A 1,512-nucleotide genomic window follows, 5' to 3' on the forward strand; every position below is an offset into this window, starting at 1 on the left:
CCGTGTAACAGAGAACAGGTCTAGAACAGGGCACCTCCGGGCAGCTCCTGAGCACCAGCACTTGTCAGTCTCCTCTGGCTGCTGACCTGACGTTATCTTTCAAAGGCATGCCGCTCTCGTGGCGGGTAAATGCCCGGGCGGAACCCTGCCTCTGGAATAACCCGATGGAGAGGCTCTGGCTCTCGGGTGAGGTGCTGAGCCCTGCTCTGCTCCAGCACTCACACAGTTTCCTTCAGCTCCTGCATTCTGTTGCTGTGGGGAAGTGGCTCAGGTTCAAATCTCAGCAGAGGAACCCAGCCCTGTCCTACCGGCGGTCAGCGCTGGCAGCTCCTGATCTTTTCAGGCCAGGAGCCGCAGAGGAGAGCGGAGAGCGGCGGTGGGGTTTTAGTGAGGGGCAGTGAGGCTCAGGCTCTGGGAGGGGTTGGTGCTGAAATGTTTTTATTTTTCTTGATGCTGAGAAGTGTCAGGACTTGGTTTAGTTTGGAGGAAACCCCTCCTACCAACCCCCCTCTCGTCTCCCCCGCAGATCTCAAGAACCCGGCGGACTCATCGGTGCACAGTCCCTTCACCAAGCGCCAGGCCTTCACCTCCACTTCCACCATGATCGAGGTGTTCATGCAGGAGAAGCAGCCGGTGGCCACCGCCTCTGCCCCAGTGCCGGCTCCCCCGCAGCAAAGCCAACCCCCTGCCCCAGATGTCCCCGGGATCCTCCGACAACCAGTCCTCCAGTCCCCAGCCGGCGCAGCAGAAGCTGAAGCAGCAGAAGAAGAAAGCGTCGTTAACATCGAAGGTGCGGGGCGGTGGCGGGGAACGAGGCGTTGGGAGGTGGTGGAAAAAAATCTGTTGGGGCCGGGCTTGGCCGTCCTGGTGTTAGCACTGGGTGTTCGGCCGAAAAAATCATGCCTGCCTGGGTCGGGCGGTGTTATTCAGAGGATGTGAGCCCGCATCTGCTGTCGTGCGCGGGGAAACGCGGCTGCTGAAATCATTCTCTGTGCTGAAGGGAGTGACTGACCCTTGGTGCTGTTCTCCCTGGCAGATTCCTGCGCTGGCAGTGGAAATGCCCGGCTCGGCGGATATCTCAGGGTTAAACCTGCAGTTTGGGGCGTTACAGTTTGGTTCGGAGCCTGTTCTCGCAGAATATGAATCGACGCCCACGACGAGCGCTGCGGCCAGCCAGCCTGCCAGCAGCCTGTACACCAGCACGGCGAGGTGAGGGCGGGCGGTGGAGCTGGGCGGCGGAGGGCTGGGTTACCTGCCTGCTCGTAGACCCTTTCTGACCGTGCCGTGGTCGCAAAGGGGGGACAATGCATGCGATAGCGAAGGGTGAGCGCCAGCAGACCCGTTCAGGCAGCTCGGTGCTTGGGTGGCCAGCGGCGCTCGCACAAAAACCCGACAATTCTTGCCGCTGTTAAGCCGTGGTGCTGGGAACAGGAGGTGAATCCCCAGCACTGAACGGATTCCCCGGGCTTTGTCCACGTTTTTGCCGGGCAGACCGAGACGCGGTGGCATAGG

At 60.9% G+C, this 1,512-nt stretch overlaps 1 protein-coding gene across 1 annotated transcript in view; it reads left to right on the forward strand.

Moving 5' to 3' along the window:
* Window positions 1–511: 511 nt before the first annotated feature.
* LOC104469159 (ubiquitin-associated protein 2-like) overlaps window positions 512–1,512 on the forward strand; it is a gene marked incomplete at its 3' end in the record, with an annotated part of 2,964 nt that continues 1,963 nt past the window's right edge. Inside the window, exons 1-2 of the mRNA XM_010083564.1 lie at window positions 512–790; window positions 1,037–1,209. Of these exons, the coding sequence (XP_010081866.1) occupies window positions 695–790; window positions 1,037–1,209 (269 nt within the window). The remainder of the gene's footprint in view (window positions 791–1,036; window positions 1,210–1,512) is intronic.

Source organism: Pterocles gutturalis, unplaced genomic scaffold (assembly GCF_000699245.1).
Source record: "Pterocles gutturalis isolate BGI_N339 unplaced genomic scaffold, ASM69924v1 scaffold50, whole genome shotgun sequence".
Lineage (NCBI taxonomy): Eukaryota > Metazoa > Chordata > Aves > Pterocliformes > Pteroclidae > Pterocles > Pterocles gutturalis.